General features: G+C 42.1%; 1 protein-coding gene across 1 annotated transcript in view; it reads left to right on the top strand.

Annotated features, from left to right (window-relative positions):
• The first annotated feature begins 4,042 nt into the window (after nt 1-4,042).
• The window catches only part of SLC12A3 (solute carrier family 12 member 3), a 95,823-nt gene continuing 82,398 nt past the window's right edge, over nt 4,043-17,467 (top strand). Inside the window, exons 1-2 of the mRNA XM_077454731.1 lie at nt 4,043-4,159; nt 5,896-6,224. Coding sequence (XP_077310857.1) covers nt 5,928-6,224 — 297 coding nt within the window. The 5' untranslated portion in view covers nt 4,043-4,159; nt 5,896-5,927. The remainder of the gene's footprint in view (nt 4,160-5,895; nt 6,225-17,467) is intronic.

The raw sequence follows: 17,467 nt of genomic DNA on the forward strand, positions 1-17,467 counted from the left end.
TCAAAAAAAGTCCTGCAAGCAGCTTCTTTGCAGCGATTTTGTATTCACCGCTCCTAAAGCGCCCCTTCCCATTGAAATCAATGGGAAGCGCCTGTAAAATGCCTGAAAAGCGCCTGAAAAATGCTATTGGCAGCAGCATTTTGTGGGCGTTTTTAACCCTTTATTTGGGCACTAGCAGGGGTTAAAATAACGCTCGAAAAACGCTGGTAAAGCGCTGCTAGTTTAAACGGTGCTTTACAAGCGTTTTTCGGGCACTGACATTGTGAAAGGGCTCTTAAAGCACTTGGGCTTTCACAATAACGCTCGAAAAACGCTGGTAAAGCGCTGCTAGTTTAAACGGCGCTTTACAAGCGTTTTTCTGGTAAAGCGCTGCTAGTTTAAACGGCGCTTTACAAGCGTTTTTCGGGCACTGACATTGTGAAAGGGCTCTTAAAGCACTTGGGCTTTCACAATAACGCTCGAAAAACGCTGGTAAAGCGCTGCTAGTTTAAACGGCGCTTTACAAGCGTTTTTCGGGCACTGACATTGTGAAAGGGCTCTTAAAGCACTTGGGCTTTCACATTGGGACTGCAGATGAGGCTTCTTTCAAGCGCTTTATAGGTGCTTTTTTAACGCTAAAGCGCTTGAAAAACGCCAGAAAAACGCCCCAGTGTGAAAGGGGTCTTTGGCCTCATGTACACTGCTGCTGTTAAACAGACGTTTAGGAGCAGTTGGGCATTTTTTTTCAACTGCTCTTGAACTCTCCTCTGTTATCTTATCAGTACATGTACACAGGGTTGTTTACAGTTGATTCTAGGCAGTTGAGTTTAAAACGTAAAAAAATGGGTTCAAAAGCTGAGTTTACAAACATTTCATGCCCCAAAAACGTGGTAACTCGCGTTTAGCCGTGTTTCGTTTACAGGCGTTTTTTAAAAATTTTTTGCTACTTTCAAAAGTGTAAGTACACAGGACGTTTTTACAACCTCTCCTGAACGATTTAACTTGACAGATAGTAACCCATGTTTAAAACGCCCATTTTGCCGCATTTTACATGCCGCGTTTGCATGTAGAAGTGTTTTAAGAAAGAAAAAAAAAATATATATATATATTTTTTTAAATAGCCAAAAATTAAAAATGTCTGTAAACGAAATGCAAATTAACATGTTTAGCCGCGTTTAGAAGCATTTGGCACTTGAAATGCCTCTAAACTCAGCTTCTGAATGCATTTTTTTGCATTCCAAAAAATGCCTCTAAACTCAAACTGCCTAGAAGCGACTTTGAACGACCCTGTGTACATGTACTGATAACACAGAGGAGAGTTCAGGGGCAGTTGAAAAAAACTCCCAACTGCTCCTAAATGTCCATTTACCAGCAACAGTGTACATGAGGCCTAAGTGCAGCAAAACTGACTTTTACATGGGCTACTATCTGTTAAATCGTTCAGGAGAGGTTGTAAAAACGTCCTGCCTACATGAAGCCTTAGAAATATAGTCAATACCATATGACAGTTTTATTTGCTTTATTCCATTTACATACCTGCCTTTTTCACTTTATCTTTCCATTGTGTGACATCTATCTTGTGCAATGCCTTCAAAACATGGAAATATTAATGAAATAATTACACCAAGGAGGAATATATTGTCAAAAGTATTGTGACACCTGCCTTTACACACGCAGGAGTTTTAATGGTATCCCAGTCTAAAGCCGCGTACACACGATCAGATTTTTCCGATGGGAAATGTGTGTTGACAGGCTGTTCCGAGTGTGTGTACACAAGTCCGTCGGACAAAAGTCCAAAGTACAAAAATGCATGCTCGGAAGCATGGACGAGCCAGAAGCAGTCGGTCTTGTAAACTACCGTTTGTAAAGGAGAATAAACATTTGTGACGTGGCAAATTATGAAGTCTCGAAATACAGCGCACATTTTCTTCTCTAATGGGATAATAATGAATCTGCTTTGCTGGTGATATTGATGGAGTTATTGCAAACAAATTTTCAAAGGTTTTTTTTTCCTAGTGACATCAAGAATAATATTATTATGGGGTTTTTTGGGCAAGTTACCACAACACCATTATCCCGTAGTTTTTAAGATCAAAGATACAATTATGTTGGTGCCACTTGTCAATTTTACTTTTAAAATGTAACCGCCTACTCCCAAACTGTAATTTGAAGTAAAACACATAGCCTAGTATTTTTCGCCACAATTTTTTTATTGTGCATTAAAAAAATTAAATTAGACATGCTATCTGCCAATAGCACTTAACCAAAAAGTGCATTCTATGCATCCAATAATATAGAAAATATAACAAATCAAATCATTATTCAACCAAAAAAATAAAATAAAAGCCTCATGCATGTGTCCTGCTTCTTAATATTGGGGGTCAACAATGCCAAGAGTTGGTGAAAGCAGGGGTCCGTCATCCGGACATAATTCCAAAAATCATCTGGATTATTCTCCTGGAGCTCTCACAGCAAAGGCATATGACATAATTGGTCACGATTAATAAAGCAACCAATTTTTGGTCCAAGAAATCCTCTTCCTCCTGTTCCTGGACTGGACTTGGGTCAAAGCAATAACTCCAAGGCCAACTGAAAAGTGCAAATCAACACTCACCAAACTTCTACTAACACGAAATTAGCAGAAGGAGCACAAAGGGTGGTTCTAAAGAGCTGAAAAAACACAAAGTGCGTGTTTGTTGGCGAACAATTCCTTGCTATTTGTATGCAAGACAAAATCCAGGTACACTCCTTCGGTTTTGTCTGTGGAAAATCCGATTGTGTGTACGAGGCTTTAGTCTGTAGGGTTCAATATTGAGTTGGCTCACCCTCTGCAGCTTGTGAGGTTGGGCACTGTTATTGGATGAGAATGCCTGGCTCACAGTCTCCTAAGGTCTGCTAACACATGTCTGCTGACACACAGCCAGACTCCAGCTAATACTTCTTGCGCCAGGTTTTTTCCTTTTGGGATAAAGGTTTCACATAAATGAATAAAAGTTGACCTTTGTAAGCACCCCTGTCAGTGTTAAGTGATTTGTCTCAAACATGTAATTGTCACTTTTGCTGGACAGCTTTCCCTGTTAAAAAATAAATTTCTTACTGGCCAGATAATCAGGTGAAAATAAAGGAAAAGGGCCTAAAAAAAGAAAACACATGCAGCCACCATAATTAGTACACTGCAGTATAATACATGTTTTGTTTTTGGGTTTAATGCCACGTTAAGTTGTGAAAAATGTAAATGGAATGCTTTGTTTTTTAAAACAAATATTTTGGCTGGAAACACTTTATATTGCATGTTTAATATGTTCACTCTCAGCCCTTGTACACACGTTCGGACATTCCAACGGAAAATGTCCGATCGGACCGTGTTGTCGGATAATCCGACTGTGTGTGGGTTCTATCGGACTGTTTCCGTCTGAATATCCGACGGACAAAGTTTTAGAGCTGGGCTATAAAACTTTCAGACAACATGATCTGATCGAACTTAGTCCGATTGTGTGTAGAGAATTCCGATCAGACAAAGTGCAACGCATGCTCAGATCAAATTCCTAGACCAAAGCTATTGGCTACTAGCCTGAACGTAGTCCCGTCGTAACGAAATAACGTCATCACGTTACGTACGATCGGATTTTCCGACCAACTTTGTCCGACCGTGTGTATGCAACACAAGTTTCGGACAAAATCCGTCAGACAAAATCCAACGGATTTTGTTGTCGAAATGTCCAACCGTGTATACAAGGGATAAGAGAGAGTTGCCTTACCAGGTTATGCTGTTAGTCATCCGTCTACGAATCTAAATGGAAAAAATGAAAATTAGGAGGTAAATTCAAATACAGCTCATCAAATAGCTTATTCTTTGTAAATGATATAGGATTAAAAAAAATTGCAGGTTTGTTACTATAATGACAGAGCAATGGCTCAAGCATTATAGACGTGCTTTGTTTTACTAAGGAACAGCGCAGGTAGATGGAGTACAGGAAAGATATGCAAGCCCATATGATTCATTCTATCTGTGGACTGATGGTCATTGTCACTTTCAGGCTCCAGCACACCAATCAGACAGGAAATATCTTCAGGATATGTTCACATAACAGATGATATCAATCTTGAAATGTATCTGACATGATGGTTTCCCAGGATTGTGTGGTGTCTGGAGGTTGACAATGCCCATACTGGATTTAAGGTAAGAAAGTGATTATCAGCTCAGCCATTAACACCTCTTACCGCCTCTTACAGCCAGTTTAGCAATTGTTGACATGTCAAATCGCAGCCTATTTCCGGCAACGGCACTGTCCCAATCTTTGCAGTGCCGCACCGATTTCCAAAAGTAGTTCCTGCACTACTTTTGGCGACTTTGGTGGCAATTCCAATAGACATCTGTGCATGAACCTGCACAGATGTCTTTCAAAACGCCCCTGAACTTGCACTGAAATGTGGGTTTGAAATCGTGCGAGTTCAGCTCAACTCACATGATTTCAAACTTGCGTTGTGTGAACGAGGGCTAAGGGTTGGTCCATGCAAATGCTGCTACATATTTTGGGAGAAACATATCGCTGGGATCATATGCTGGCTTTCAACATATTACAATCTGATTGTACAATCTTCCTTAGATTTACCAAAATGTAATGTGAGGTCCTGTTTAAAAAAAAAGAAATCAATCTGTGTCCATTCAGCTGGCCCTTGCACTACCTAGTTGTTAGTAGATATACTGTATAGGAGAGAACAATTGTTTTTTTATGTGTATAATAAGCTTAAAGTGTGTATGTGAAGGCAAAACCTTTTATTTTGTATTGGCTAGAACAAGGAAGGGTTAGAGTAGTGACCATTGTCACCAAGACAAAAAAAAGAGGAAGTCATTTTTCACAGTTTTCACTAGATCAAGACATTGGGGTAAATCGTGCCATGTGGATACATGTTTTCCAAGATAACAATTAACAATTCCCATCAAGGTTCTTATACTTCTCAATTCCTATCGCATATAAGAGAAACACTGAAAGGGAAGGGAAGTCTCCACAGCAGGACACAGACACCCAAATTACCTAAAATGGATTCTATCTTTCCCTTACTCTATCCAAAACTAAAAAAAAAGTTTTGCCTGAACCCTAAACAGTTCTTTTGGACCAAGCTGGTCCAAGAATTTTTTTTTTCCATTACGTAATGATGTGGCCTCTGCCTGTGCTGTAATATGCTGTTGTAGCATTGCTACATACAGTGCTGTGTTCTGGCAGCAGTATGGGCACCTTGGCCCAGGTGGAAATCTTTATATAATTTGCCGTTGTAGCCAGTCAGAGGAAGCCTTGTTTTCATTGATAAAATTAAAAGACTTCTGCTGAATGGCTGAGTAGATTTCCACTCGATCCGTACTGCTGCCGCAACATATCGCCTCTAACTATATGTAGCTAATTCGGTATGCTTGGGCTACTGTGGCCAAAATTAACTACTTAAAGTGGTAGGAAATCTGGAATTCTACTTTAAGGACCTCAGTTGGTGAGATCTCCCTTCTCTAGTTTCCACTTCTCCCTTTCCCTCAAATGGAGACTTTTTATTTCTTCTGAAGCAGCAGCAATAGAGTCTCACTGCTGAAAGTCAGCAGATCTCTTTAAGATATATAGGAAGACTGTCTGTGATTTGGTCTGCCAAGGGTAACAAGACAAAAATGTAAGCCTTGATGAACTTTAATCAAGGGATAGCAAAGAACTGTTGAAGCAGAGGTTAGGTGTATAGGTTATTTTATGGTGTTAGTTACTATGTAGCTTCTTATCATCCTTCTAATCAGAACATCTATCTGGAGTAATTTTTTCTGGCCCTAGGCTGTGATATTCTCAGCAGTTTACTATGTGACATTTCAGTTAGTGATTTACAGGTTTGGTTCCTGCTGGTTTTCCTCAGTATAAAACCCCCTTCTCTGAATTTAATTAGATAGGTTACCACAAATTCAGTCTTGGGATGAGATGGCTGAGAGCAGAGTTGAAACCCCAGTGGACAGTGCTCCATCCAGTGGAAGATTCACCATCCGCTCACTCATCAGTACCGAAGAGCCAACAAAATCTCAATATGGGCCGCCAGAGTCAACCTATGACACATTTAATCCAAATAATCTCACCCATTCCAACACCTTCTACATGAGGACCTTTGGATACAATACCATTGATGCCGTTCCAAGCTATGACCATTACGCTAATACTGAAGTTACTGGGATAGTGAAGAAAGTCAGGCCTACGTTAGAAGATCTTCACTCTATCCTAAAGGTAAGATACTGAAGACCAGTTTATTATTTTAAAAATACAGCATATTTTATCATGTATGGACCTAAAGGTACTCATATATAATAAATAATGGTCAACTGCATCTACCTACTTTAAAGCATTTATAAAAAGTAAATGTAAACCAAATTGAATAAAATCCTATGAAATCCTTAACATGCTAATGTAATATCAAATATAATTTTCAAAATTTTAAATCTGAAACTTTTAGTAAAATAATACATAGTGACTGTGCTATGTCCCTGTCTTCCATTTGTGCTCCTTTGTTGTCACCAGTTGCAAAGGTTTGATATAGACTACAAGTGTCATCATGGTCTACTGATGTCACTTTCACAAATCAGGAAATCTACAATACAAAGGATTTTTGAATGACAACACAAATGACCATTATAACATTTCTAAAGTATGAGTTTTTTTAGGTTGTTAAAGTGCAGTCCAAGCAAATATTCATCTCATGTGTCAGAGAATAAACTAGGAACCGTAGGGACAGAGTATAAATTATGCAGATTGTATTTTCCCTTAAGTTAGGTTGCTTAATTGAAAAAAAGGACTGTTTAGTAATTCATAATGGTGTTTTTACATTACATGTCAACTAACTAAGCTCCGTTTCCCCAGTTTTCATATATAGTGCATCTGGAAAGTATTCACAACGCTTCGCTTTTTACACATTTTGTTATGTTACAGCCTTATTCCAAAATGGATTAAATTCATTATTTTCCTCAAACAATACCCCATAATGACAATGTGAAAGAAGTTTGCTTGAAATCTTTGCACATTTATTAAAAATTAAAAACGAAAAAATCCCATGTACATAAGTATTCCCAGCCTTTGCTCAATACTTTGTTGAAGCACCTTTGGCACAATTACAGTCGCAAGTCTTTTTGAGTATGATGATACAAGCTTGGCACACCTATTTTTGGGCAGTTTCTTCCATTCTTCTTTGCAGGACCTCTCAAGCTCTATCAGGTTGGATGGGGAGTGTCGGTGCACAGCCATTTTCAGATCTCTACAGAAATTTTACTTGGGCTCAAGACTGGGCTCTGGCTGAGCCATTCACAGAGTTGTCCCATAGCCACTCCTTTGTTATCTTGGCTGTGTGCTTCGGGTCTTGTCGTGTTGAAAGATGAACCTTCCCCCCATGTCTGAGGTCCAGGGTCGCTCCGGAGCAGGTTTTCATCAAGGATGTCTCTGTACATTGCTGCATTCATCTTTTCCTCAATCCTGACTAGTTTCTCAGTTCTTGCCACTGAAGAACATCCCCCACAGCATGAGGCTGCCACCACTATGCTTCACTGTAGGGATGGTATTGATCAAGAGATGAGCGGTGCCTGGTTTCCTCCAGACATGACGCTTGCCATTCAGGCCAAAGAGTTCAATGTTTGCTTCGTCAGACCAGAGAATTTTGTTTCTCATGGTCTCAGAGTCCTTCAGGTGCCTTTTGGCAAACTCCAGGCGGGCTGTCATGTGCCTTTTACTGATAAAATGTGTGTATAGGGCGCTCTGAATAGCAGACTGGGCAGATGATTATCTTAATGGGAGATAAAGTTCAGACGAAAATAAATTCAATTGGAGATAAAATTCAAACGACATGGGATCTTCATACACTTTAAGGCAACACTCGGAAGAGCAAAGCGATCAATAATAACAAGATAAAACAAAAGATAGACGCCTCTAAGTACAATATGTTTAAAACTTTTAATATTCCCAAGGGATTAAAAACGCTTACAGGATCAGTGTTAAAACTGAGCTCATCATAAGTATGGTAGGGACGTGATCCGGCATCAGGTTCGTGTCCCAGTGTGTATCTCTGGAGTTCCCAGGAGTAATCCAGTCAGCAGTGTGAATCCTAAGGAGGCCAGCAGAGGGAAACCGCTGCTATGAGAACGCCAATAGTGCGGCCGCGCTGCCAAGGACAGCTTGGACCGCAAATCCCGGAAGTGACGTCAACAGAGAGGGAACCGAAAACCAGGGTTGGACCGCAACCGGAAGAGAGGTGATCAACATGGGATGCTTTTGGAAATACTGATTGGTTCCTTATTCACACCAATGACAAGAGATTAGGAAAGCAAAGCTTTTTATGGTCTGTGGGCAGGATATGTGAGGAACTATGGGCAGGAGTGAAACGGGGAAGAGAGCAATAATAACAACCCGGGATGTAATTACCACTACTGACGACACAAATAGTTGTGCAGAAATGTACAGAGACGCACATTGAGAAAATGAGACAAGACAAAAACAAAGAACAGGCTCCAATATGTCTATGGCAGTGGGCATATGGGTGTAAGATCTACTTTAGCACCCATATTACATGATCAAACACATACGGTTACAACTAGAGATATACAGATATGCAGATATGGATGATGAGCATTGAACATTGAAAGGTATTATGTGAAAAAAATTATTATTATATAATAAAATTAAAAATAAATAAAAATTAAAATGAAAAAAAAAGCTTTGCTTTCCTAATCGCTTGTCATTGGTGCGAAGAAGGAACCAATCCGAAACACGTCTCAGGCTGATCACCTCACTTCCAGTTGCGGTCCATGCTGGTTTTCGGTCCCCTTCCTGTTGACGTCACTTCCGGGATTTGTGGTCCAAGCTGTCACTGACAGTGCGGCTGCACTATTGGTGTTCTCATAGCAGCAGTTTCCCTCTGCTGCCCTCCTTGGGATTTACACTGCTGATTGGATTACTCCTGGGAACTCCAGAGATACACGCTGGGACACAAACCTGATGCTGGTGTTCTGACAAAAAGTGTCCACCTATCGAATAGTGTCCAGCCCGTACGGGCTGAGTCCAGATTGAAGCCCCACCATCCAAGTGGACATACAGTTGCTCATAGTAATAGGACCCCTAGCGGGCTGGCTTCACTTGCCACGCTTCAGGCATGGCCTCGCTTCGCTCGGCTATTTTTTATTCTAACTCTATGTCCACTTGGATGGTGGGGCTTGAACCTGGACTCACTGCCCAGGCGTAGTTTATCTTCGGAGATGTTCCGCTTCTCCTTGTGCAAGCACAGTACAGGGCGGACACTATGTGATGGGGGACACTATCTGATACATCACCGGATCACTGCCCTACCATAGTTATGATGAGCTCCATTTTAACATTGATCCTGTAAGTGTTTTTAATCCCTTTGGGATATTAAAAGTTTTAAACATATTGTACTTAGAGGTGTCTCTCTTGTTTTATCTTGCCTTTTACTGAGTAGTAGCTTCCACCTGGCCATTCTACCATGCAGACTTCGTGGAGTGCTGCAGAGATAGATGTTTGTTCTTCTGGAAGGTTCCTGTCTCCACAGAGAAATGCTGGAGCTCTGTCAGAGTGACCATCGGGCTCTTGGTCGCCTCTCTGACTAAGGCCCTTCTCCCCTGATTGCTCAGTTTGAACGGGTGGCCCGCTCTAGGAAGAGTCCTGGTGGTTCCAAACTTTTTCCATTTACGAATGATGGAGGCCACGTTGCTAATTGGGACCTTCAATGCTGCAGACATTTTTCTGTACCCTTCCCCAGATCTGTGCCTCAGAGATTTACAGACAATTCCTTGGACTTCATGGCTTGGTTTGTGCTCTGACATGCACTGTTAACTATGTGATCTTATATAGGTGTGCGCCTTTCCAAATTATGTCCAATCAACAGAATTTTCCAAAGGTGGACTCCAATCAAGTTGCAGAAAAAGCTGTGAATATACTTATGTACATGTGATTTTTTATTTTTTTATTTTTAACCACTTCCGGACCGCCGCATGCCGATGTACGTCCCTATTTTGGGGGCAGCTAGCTGCCATAACACCAGTATCCTAGTGTTCATCCGGGGGTCCGGTACAAGATAAAAGTGGTCTCTGCGGCAGATTCACTGCAAGATCACTTTTACCTATGGTGGGAGAGGGGCCGCCCCCTCCCGCCCCCCTCCCGCCGATATCCGCTACCAGAGCCATCGGCAGAGGCAGTCACGTCTGCCTCCTGGGCTGACATGGAGACGAGTGAGGGGAAGATGGCCCCCACCTGTCTCCATGACACTGCAGGGCAGAAGCAACGTCATAACGTCACTTCCGCCCATAGCTCTTAAAGGGGCATTTTTTTTTTTAATTGCATTTTTTTGACCCCAGATCTCACATTTAAGCGGTCCTGTCATGCTTTTTTTCTATTACAAGGGATGTTTACATAATAGGAATAAAAGTGACAGATTTTTTTTTTAAAACAGTGTAAAAATAAAAAAAGTAAAAGGTAAAATAAATAAGAAAAAAATTATTTTTAACCACTTACAGACCGGACCATTTTGCTGGTCAAAGACCAGACCACTTTTTGCGATTCGGCACTGCGTCGCTTTAACTGACAATTGCGCGGTCGTGTGACATGGCTCCCAAACAAAATTGACGTCCTTTTTTTCCCACAAATAGAGCTTTCTTTTGGTGGTATTTGATCACCCCTGCGGTTTTTATTTTTTGCGCTATAAACAAAAATAGAGCGACAATTTTGAAAAAAACACATTATTTTTTACTTTTTGTTATAATAAATATCCCCCAAAAATATATAAAAAAACATTTTTTTCCCTCAGTTTAGGCCGATACGTATTCTTCTACATATTTTTGGTAAAAAAAATTGCAATAAGCGATTATTGATTGGTTTGCGCAAAAGTTATGGCATTTACAAAATAGGGATAGTTTTATAGCATTTTTATTAATAATTTTTTATTATTTTTTTTTTACTAGTAATGGCGGCGATCAGCGATTTTTATTGTGACTTTTATTGTGACATTGTGGGGGACCCATTGGACATTTTTGACACATTTTTGGGACCATTGTCATTTATACAGTAATCACTGCTATATAAATGCAGTGATTCCTATGTAAAAGTGGGTGGCAGTGTAGGGGTTAAGTGTTCCTAGGGGTGTGTTACTAACTGTGGGGGGGTTGGGCTTTCATTTAGTGAACACTGATCTCTGCTCCAATCACATGGAGCAGAGATCAGTGTCACTAGTTGCTAGGCAGAATGGAGAAATGCTGTTTACACGGCATTTCCGCCATTCAGCCGTCCCGTGAGACGAACACGGGGATGCCCGCGGTGATCGAGTCCGCGGGTCCCGCGACCAGACTCACAGGGGTCCCGACCAGCGCGGGAGCGCTCCGCCGGCGGCGCGCTCCCGATGGCATGGCGGCATTGAAGATTGGACGTACCTGTACGCCAATATGCCTGCCCGTGCCATTCTGTCGACGTACATCGTCGTGCGCTGGTCGGAAACCGGTTAAACGCGCCCCGTCCCGTCGAGCTCGCGTGCAAAAGTGAATGCATACGTGAGTAGCGCCCACATATGAAAACGGTGTTCAAACCACATGTGTGAGGTATCGCCACGATCGGTAGAGCGAGAGCAATAATTCTAGCACTAGACCTGCTGTAACGCAAAACATGCAACCGGTAGAATTTTTTAAATGTCGCCTATAAAGATTTTTATGGCCAAAAGTTTGTCGCCATTCCATGATCAGGTGCAATTTTGAAGCGTGACATAATGACAAGTAATATTCTAGCAAAAAAAAATGTTTTTAACTTGTAAACACCACATCTAAAAAAGAGGCCCGGTCTTAAAGTGGTTAATAAATTTGCAAAGATTTCAAACAAACTTCTTTCAGAATTTTGAAGAAAATAATGAATTTAATCTATTTTGAAATAACGCTGTAATACAACAAAATGTGGAAAAAGTGAAGCACTGTGAATACTTTCTGAATGCACTGTCAGGGTCATCTTTAATATTGATTGGGCCTTGGGCAAACATTTCCTTGGGGCCCCCCAACTGCTCTTAGACATATAACAAATAGCAGTAATGCCACGTACACACGACCGGACTTTTTGACAGCAAAGGTCCCACGGAACGAGTCCGTCGATCATGTGTGGGCTCCATCGGACCTTTGCTTGCCAAAAATCCGGTGGACTTTAGAAATAGAACATGGTTTCAATTTTCCTGACGGAACTCCGCCGGACCAAGAAATCCATTTGTGTGTATGCTAGTCCCACGGACAAAAACCAACGCTAGGGCAGCTATTGGCTACTGGCTATGCACTTCCTTATTCTAGTTCGGTCGTACGTCATCACGCTCTAATCCGTCGGACTTTGGTGTGATTGTGTGTGTCCAAGTCCGTTCATTCAGAAAGTCCGCCGAAAGTCAGTCGGGAAGATTGTCGGACCTAGTCCGTCGAAAAGTCTGGTCGTGTGTACATAAGACATAAGACTCAAAATCAGTTTACTGTAGCAGATCAGGCAGCAATTGAAATTGGTTGCCAGAGGATGCAGCATATTATTACCGATCACTGACTGGTTGTTAGAGGTTACAACACATAATTTCTGCTTCCTCATTCACTGCTAGAGGTTACTCCACATTACTGCTCACTGAGACACATACTACAGGAGATAACCAGAGACTGCAAATCTAATACAGGAGATAACCAGAGACTGCAAATCTAATACAGGAGATAACCAGAGACTGCAAATCTAATACAGGAGATAACCAGAGACTGCAAATCTAATACAGGAGATAACCAGAGACTGCAAATCTAATACAGGAGATAACCAGAGACTGCAAATCTAATACAGGAGATAACCAGAGACTGCGCATCTAATACAGGAGATAACCAGAGACCACAGTACAGGAGGTGATAAACTAAGTAACCATTTTAAAATTTTACCTATCAGCAGTGTACAGCTATACAGTTCATAAACAACAGGTAAGGGCTAGGATAACAGTCAACAAACAGTCTATAGGGAGAAGGATCTACCTAGCCAGCCAGGCTCACCACCTGCTCTCATTGATTCAGGGACAGTGCTCTCAGAGGTTCAGGTGCGGGGCCCTCATGTCCATGTGCGGGACCTTCAGGGGTCCAGGTGCGGGGCCCTCAGACATCAAGGTTTGATGCCCTCAGGGGTCCGGAGGCAGGGCTTGCAAAGGTCTGGGGGCGGGACTCGAAGAGGTCTTGAGTCGGGGCTCTCAGCGCTCCTACTACAAAAAATTTGATTACCACTGCCAGCCTCTCTATTAGAGGCTGGTATACTACACTGTGTAAAGCATTTAAAAAAATGAGCAGTGTAAATACCGATTTCAGCTGTCTTCAGGCCGGTCACGTGACCTGCGGCCGCTTTACAGCTATGAGACAGGGCTTCTGCGGGTGGAGCTAAGCGGCCACAAGATCTCCCTGGCTGACGTCAAAGGGAGATCATATCCCCTCCCGCAGAAGCAATCCATTGGAGCTGGAAAGCAGCCGCGAGTCTCATGACGGCCTGAAGACAGCTGAAAATTGGTACTGCTCATTTTAAAAAATGCTTTACACAGCGTGCAAAGCCAGGCTCTAATAGCGGGTCTGGCATAGACTTAGACAAATGGGTTCACAAACCCTTTAAGCAGCTACAGCAGCAGGTTTCCTTTCTTTGGGAAAAAGGTTCAAACCATATGAATAAAAACTGTTAATTGTAGGCAAACGCACATGTGTAATATGGGGGTTGATTTACAAAAGGTAAATAGTCTGTGTACCCACAAGTGCACTTTAACCGCATGTCGACCAGCCGCCGCAGTTGTACTCGGCTGCGCAAATTGCCGTTATGCTACTTCGGTAGCATAAACGGCCACTAGCACTCCCCCCGCTCACTCCTTGTGCCGATGCGAGTGCCCGGTGGTCTCGATCGCCGCCGGGCTCCTGCGATCGCTCGGGGCACACTGAGAACTGGCAGCTGTGTGTGTAAATGCACTGCAAGTGCAGTTGCTCTAGTTCTGAGTGGAACATGCAAAGAAATTCAAAAACTGCATTTTTGCTTGCACATGACTGCATGATAGAAAAATCAGCACTTGGAGGTCCGTGCAGGATGCACATGGAGGTCCGTGCAGGTCTGTGCAGCGATCAGCTGTCTTTCATGCAAACAGGCTGTGCATCCCAGGCAGCAGAAGTCAGACCTTCGCATGGGCATACTAATTGGTACACTGATGTGAATGAGCCCTAAAGTGCATCCAAAACCAGAACATTTATGCCCCATAGACACACAATCGGATTTTCCGACAACAAATGTTGGACGTGAGCTTGTTGGCGGTAAGTCCGACCTTGGGTTTTCTCCATCGAACATTTGTTGTCGGACTTTCCGCCAACAAATGTTGGCTAGCAGGTTTTCAAATTTTCCACCAACAAATGTTTGCTGTCGGACTTTCTGATCATGTGTACACAAGTCCGTCGGACAAAAGTCCATGCATGCTCGGAATCAAGTACGAGCTGGAGATATAACTAGCGTTCATAATGGAGAGATCACGTACGTCTAGTACGTCACTACGTTTGTAATTGTTGGCCAACATTTGTGTGACCATGTGTATGCAAGACAAGTTGAAGCCAACATCCTTTGAACAAATATCCAAGGTTTTGTTGTCGGAAAGTCTGATCGTGTGTGTACGGGGAATTTGACTTAGATATACCTCAATCTTTGACTTTTCTCTAATGCCGCGTTCACACGGTCGAACTGTATGACGTACTTAGTCCGTCATACAATCCGACGGACAATCCGGCGTACTTTCCACTGAACGGACTTGACCACACACGGATACACAAACAGTCCGACGAAAGCTTGCGCGATGACGTACAGCACGTACGACGGGACTAGAAATAGGAAGTCCAAGACACACCAAAGCCCTGTAAATCCTTTCTGGGCATGCGCCATTCTTAGTCCGTCGGACTAGCATACTGACTACCGTATTGTCCGCTGAAACCAAAGTACGACGGAAAGATTTTTGGAAAAACCGAAATTCTTAGTACTCCGGACTGCACGCTGAAAAAGTCAGCTGAAGCCCACACACGAGCGGATTGTCCGCTGAAATGTGTTTCAACGGACTAAGTACGTCAAACAGTTCGACCGTGTGTACGCGGCATTAGTGTAACATGCTGCTACCTGCTATGGGGTGGAGGTAGGCTGGGTGATGTAGTACCTGCTAATAGGTATTGCTGATAGACCCCTCGGAGATTGAGTATCACTGATAAACATATTTTGCATTATTTAAAATTTTAGTAGCAGTACCATTTATTTAAACTGCTAAGTTCTTCAACATAAATAGAGTAAACTCAAATTTAAAAACATAGATCATGGCTTCCAACTTTTCTTAATTTGGAATCAAATCCCTCTGTCCTTATTTCCTTTTCTGTAGTCCCTCATTTTGATCTGATTTGTAGACCTCCATAAAAAGAATTCACCATTCAACTTCTAAAAGTGATAGATTATACTAAATCAATAGGAAATTATTTCTACGCTCTCCATAAATAAAACCTCATATAAAAAAGCAGATATAGAATAATCCCTTGCGATATTTGCAAAATTTCATACACAAAACTACAACGATTTCCAAAAAAATAAATCCCACAATAAATCATCAGATATCAATAATTAATAAAAATAAATGAGTGACAAAGCATAAATCCATATATAGTGCAAATTCATATCGTATAATTCATCAAGCTGAGTTGATCTAATATATAGTGCAAATGTGTATTTAACAAACCACAAAATTGTTTGTAAATCCATGCACCTTACCAGTGTCCATGTAATACATTTTGCATACAGTATGTGACAAATGAGCAGGTTTCATTCTCAGTGATATAAAGTGCTTCACAACCTCCAAGATGTACCCCAGTGGCTCAAAATCATCCACCTGATCTATTTGACCTCTTGTAAAACTTTGGTTAAACAATGATTTAAAATTGCCCAATTTAAAGAGCTATCCTGGTTCCTTAGACTTTTTTTATTTTATTTTAATTGACTATTGATCATTGATTACATTTAATTCTTTGAGGGATTTATTTTTGGGAAGCGCAGTAATTTTGTATATGAAATCTATACTATATTAAGCCTTTTAATTTGGTGACTCGATTATTGCATATATCATCTTTAAAAGCTAGAAAAAAGTGAAAAGTTGTGGTAAAAAAATCCATATGGGTTTACTGAATAATTTTGTGCCTATCAATTTTTTTAGGTTCAGCGTAACCAGTGTTGGTCATCTTACTTTAAAAAAGTAATTAGTTAAGTTACAAATTATTTCTCCCAAAAGTAATTGCGTTTGTAACTCAGTTACTACATTGGAAAAGTAATTAGTTACTCAGCAAAGTAACTGTGACTTTTTTTATATTCTAAGGGGCGGGTCTAGTATTACTGTAAGCAAGGGGCGCGTTCCCCCCTGCACGTCTATTTCCCCTCTGTACCCCCCATGCGCATCTATTTCCCCTCTGTACCCTCCTGCACATCTGTCCCCCCCCCCACACACATATATCTGTTCCCCCTCTGTATCCCACTACACGTCTGTCATCCCCCCCCCACAAACATATATCTGTTTCCCCTCTGTACATCTGTCCGCCCAAACTCATGGATCGGATCATTTTTCGGATCAGCAAATAATAACTGAATTTGCAAAAACCTGTGAAAATTCCACCACCATATAGTCCCTACTGTAATATCCACGTAATCTCCCCCACTGTAATATTGGCTGAGTATGGCTGAGCATGGCTGGGTACAGCTGAGCATGGCTGGGTATCGCCGAGTATGGCTGGGTATTACCGAGTATTGCAGAGTATGGCTGGGTATTACCGAGTATTGCAGAGTATGGCAGAGTATGGCTGGGTATTACTGAGTATGGCTGGGTATGGCTGGGTATTAATGAGTATGGCTGGGCATGGCAGAGTATTGTCAGGGTATTGCAGACTATTGTCAGGGTATTTCAGAGTATTGGCAGGGTATTGCAGAGTATTGGCAGGGTATTGCAGAGTATTGCAGAGTATTGCCAGGGTATTCCAGAGCATTGGCAGGGTACTGCAGAGTATTGGCAGGGTATTGCAGAGTATTGGCAGGGTATTTCAGGGAATTGCAGAGTATTGGCAGGGAATTGCAGAGTATTGGCAGGGTATGGAGGGATGGCTGTGACTGCAATTGTCACAGAGCAGCGCTGTGGGCACTACAGATCCAGCCCACAGCGCTGCTGCCATCAGATTTCTCCCCTCCACTGTACAGATCTGAACACAGAGGGGAGAGAGGAACCAGCGTCATCATGATGCCGGTTTGTTTACAAGTGATTGCTCCATCATTTGTAGGAGCAATCACATTGTAAACAGCCGATGGGTGCACCAAGATGGCCACCGCTCCGGAGCTAGGCCAAAGCTGCGGCCCTTCCTAAGGCTGAGGCCTGCGGCGCGTGATGATCCATTGCGCCCCTAGTGGCGGTAGAT

This window comes from Lithobates pipiens, unplaced genomic scaffold (genome assembly GCF_037356315.1).
Source record: "Lithobates pipiens isolate NorthernLeopardFrog02 unplaced genomic scaffold, aLitPip1_a1.2 Scaffold_10, whole genome shotgun sequence".
NCBI lineage: Eukaryota > Metazoa > Chordata > Amphibia > Anura > Ranidae > Lithobates > Lithobates pipiens.